Here is a 3,079-nt window from a genome sequence, read left to right as displayed (position 1 = left end):
ATAATTTTATTAAAATAAACCTAGTTCATGCATTCGAAGCCGTTCTATTCTTCCATTCCAAATATTATAAAAAAATTGCGAGAGATCGAAAATCGAATTTTCGAATTCACTAAATAAGTATATATCAATAATATATGAAAAATCAGATATTTAAATTCTTATAAAAAGAGACAATTTAAACTTCACTCAATTAACTTAGACAAACTTGATACAGAATTATCTGGACAAATACTAAAATAGTGATCATTAGCCATGATGATCATATATATTTTTTTTAATCTCTAAAAAATGCTTAAGTAGACTACTCAAATATTTCAATTAATCCACCCTTAAAAAAGAGAACTAGATTTTAACTACTCATAAGAAACTAACACATTATTCTATTTTCTTTAGACACTAGATCATAATTCATACCATCATAATATTTTTATATATAGAGAGAGAGAAAATTGGAGTAACCCTCAAATTCCTCCATTATTTAGAACTTAATTAAGAAGAAGCAATCATGGAGTAAAGTTGTTTTGCCATTCCTTACTTAGAAGATCATCTTCAACGTCTCCACCTTCATTATTCTGATTCTCATTTCCATTTCCATGTTGAATTTCATTTCCATTTCCATTTCCATTGCTGCAGCTTATTTCACTTTCAAACAATCCTTGAAGCAACATCTCTACATCATCATTCACATCAATCCTTACACCACCACTGTCGCCGTAGTAGCAGGCATCGGAGTACAGACTCCCTATAGGGTCTCCACCATTGACGTCACCACCGATTCCAAAACCCGCTTGGTGAGTGAAATCCATATGACTAACAGTAGCCTCAACACCAACGCCATTAATGTCGTTCACAAGCTTCTCAATCTCACACATTCCAGAATTGTCATTTACCCCAAAATTCCACTCCGATAACAAAATGTTCTCATCGCCATCTCCTTCAACAATAATCGTTTCCGTTCCGCCTAATTCACTGATTCCCACCATCAAATTTTCTCCATTCATCAAATCGCCCATATTCACTTCCGATTGAACAAACCCTAACTCCCCTGCCATATTGCTACTATTTCCCCCAATTTTATCATTCGAATTCATCACCATATCAATAAACCATTGATCCATCAAATTCCTTCCATTATCAACAAGATCCATCTCATTGCTCCCTATTTCAAGCAGAGGAGAGTTAGAAGGAACAAATTCAGTAGGAGGAGGAGGAAGACGATGAACCTGTTGATGATACTCGATTCGTTTTTGGCAGTCTCTTATTCTCTCTCCAACCATCCAGAACAATGCGAGCAATTCCCCATTGGTGAGTTGGGAAATATGATGACCTTGATGCAATTGATGCATCAGAAGATCGAGTTCGAGTTCTTGATTCTTCTTGATGAGTTTCTTTAGCATATCTTGAGCTTTGGTGGTGCATTCCTTGAGATATATCTTTTGATTCATCATTTTCTTCTGGCGTTCGACTTCCGGAAGGTTGAGAAAGTGATGGTAGAGGTGTTGAGCGACGGAGAGAGATGGCCAGATGACGGGATGGTCCTCGTCGGGGCCATTAACGACAGCAAAGGCGAAAACGCCGCAGAGAATGGTGAGTTCACTTACTTTCTTTAACAATCCGAGCCTTCGTTTCTTGAAACTGGCTTTTCTTGCATTATCGCTTGCAATCCAAACCAACTTCACTTTCTTCCTCGTCATCGAGGCTCTCTCTGTCTTTCTTGTTCTTCTTGTTCTTTCTGGACTTTGATTTTAAAGTGCAACATTGGAGTTTATTTATAAGCCTTGGGGTTAAACTTTTTATTTTTATTTTTCTTTTTCTATGCTTTTTTATTCTCTTGGTAAACGAATTACTAGGGGCATTTTTGTCCTTTAGTAACTAGTGGTAATTAAAGATGAAAAATACCCCACTGCATCCTGCATTCCACCTATCTTTCTGACCCAATAGTCCAATCACAGTTTACCATATGATTAGAAAAGTTGTATCAGTATGAAAATTACTCAGATATATCTGGGTCTATATCTATCTTTGTGCATCCACCAAATTATCTTATCATAATTTGTTACGTGATAAATTCTTTTTATATCTTTATTTAAATATTTTAATTCTTATTGTGTGTGATGAAAGTAAGATGCATAGAAATAGGATACATCCAAATATTAATCACCAAGTATTGCTCATTATATTTTATTTCATGAAAAGTCATATTTAGGTTCAATGGATTGCATTTATCCTATTGCATCATTCCAAAATCACATAACCAAAAAAAAAAAAAAATCAAAAATATATTTTGGGAAAAAAAGTTTGTCACATCACAAACCGATGAATTATACAAAAATGTATACATCCTAAACCACATCCTTTTTATTAGTCTTACTTCACCATAGAAAATAAATAATTCAATATAGATATATGAGTAATATTTGAGTGAGTTGTATATTTATTATTCCAAAAATATATATTTATATATTATATTAGGTGTGAAATGGGAATTACATGTAACCGTTTGAATTGATATTTGAGATGAACTGTTGCTTTTTCTTTTCCTTTTTTTTATGTGAAAAATTTATTATTATTTTTAATTTTTATTTTTATAATCTATTATTACATTTTCGTTTTCTCTTTTTGTTTTGTTCTTATTGCTATAAATCTTTTATAATTTTAAGGCTATGAGTACCAAAGGTTAAAATATCTTCTCTTCTTTAGTGATGAAATGTACTGAGATTTGGGCGGATACCTTCTCAAATGTCCTTCGGTATCGCATTTTAAGTAAAACTAGTCATTAACATTTAGTTGAACACTAAGGCTTAGTGCTCAAATCATCATACTAGTTCATCATAAAAAATGGAGTTACTTAAACATGCTGAAAGTATTTGGACAAAATAACATATTTAAATCATATCAATTCCATGGAAAACATGCTTTACTTAGCATGAGAAACAGTTTCACAAACACGTTGCTTGGCACTTCATTTAAACACTTAGCATGAGAAATATCTTCAAGAAATCACAGTTTCTAAATCATTAAAATAGTAAGTCATCACATAGTCATCACAGCTCGTTGGCCTCTTAACGGGTTATACTCC

General features: G+C 33.0%; 1 protein-coding gene across 1 annotated transcript; it reads right to left on the bottom strand.

The window, feature by feature from the left end:
• Nucleotides 1-255: 255 nt before the first annotated feature.
• On the bottom strand, nt 256-1,694 carry LOC150030827 (uncharacterized). The gene has a single exon (XM_090309398.1). It carries the CDS (start codon nt 1,692-1,694, stop codon nt 504-506), a length of 1,191 nt encoding a protein of 396 aa, XP_090165524.1. The 3' UTR covers nt 256-503.
• Between the last annotated feature and the right edge of the window lie 1,385 nt (nt 1,695-3,079).

Source organism: Benincasa hispida, unplaced genomic scaffold (assembly GCF_027475165.1).
Source record: "Benincasa hispida cultivar pf3 unplaced genomic scaffold, pf3_genome.v1.1 HicScf1622, whole genome shotgun sequence".
Taxonomy (NCBI): Eukaryota; Viridiplantae; Streptophyta; class Magnoliopsida; order Cucurbitales; family Cucurbitaceae; genus Benincasa; species Benincasa hispida.
Note: the sequence above shows the minus strand (reverse complement) of the source record. Positions and strands in the feature narration are given on the sequence as shown.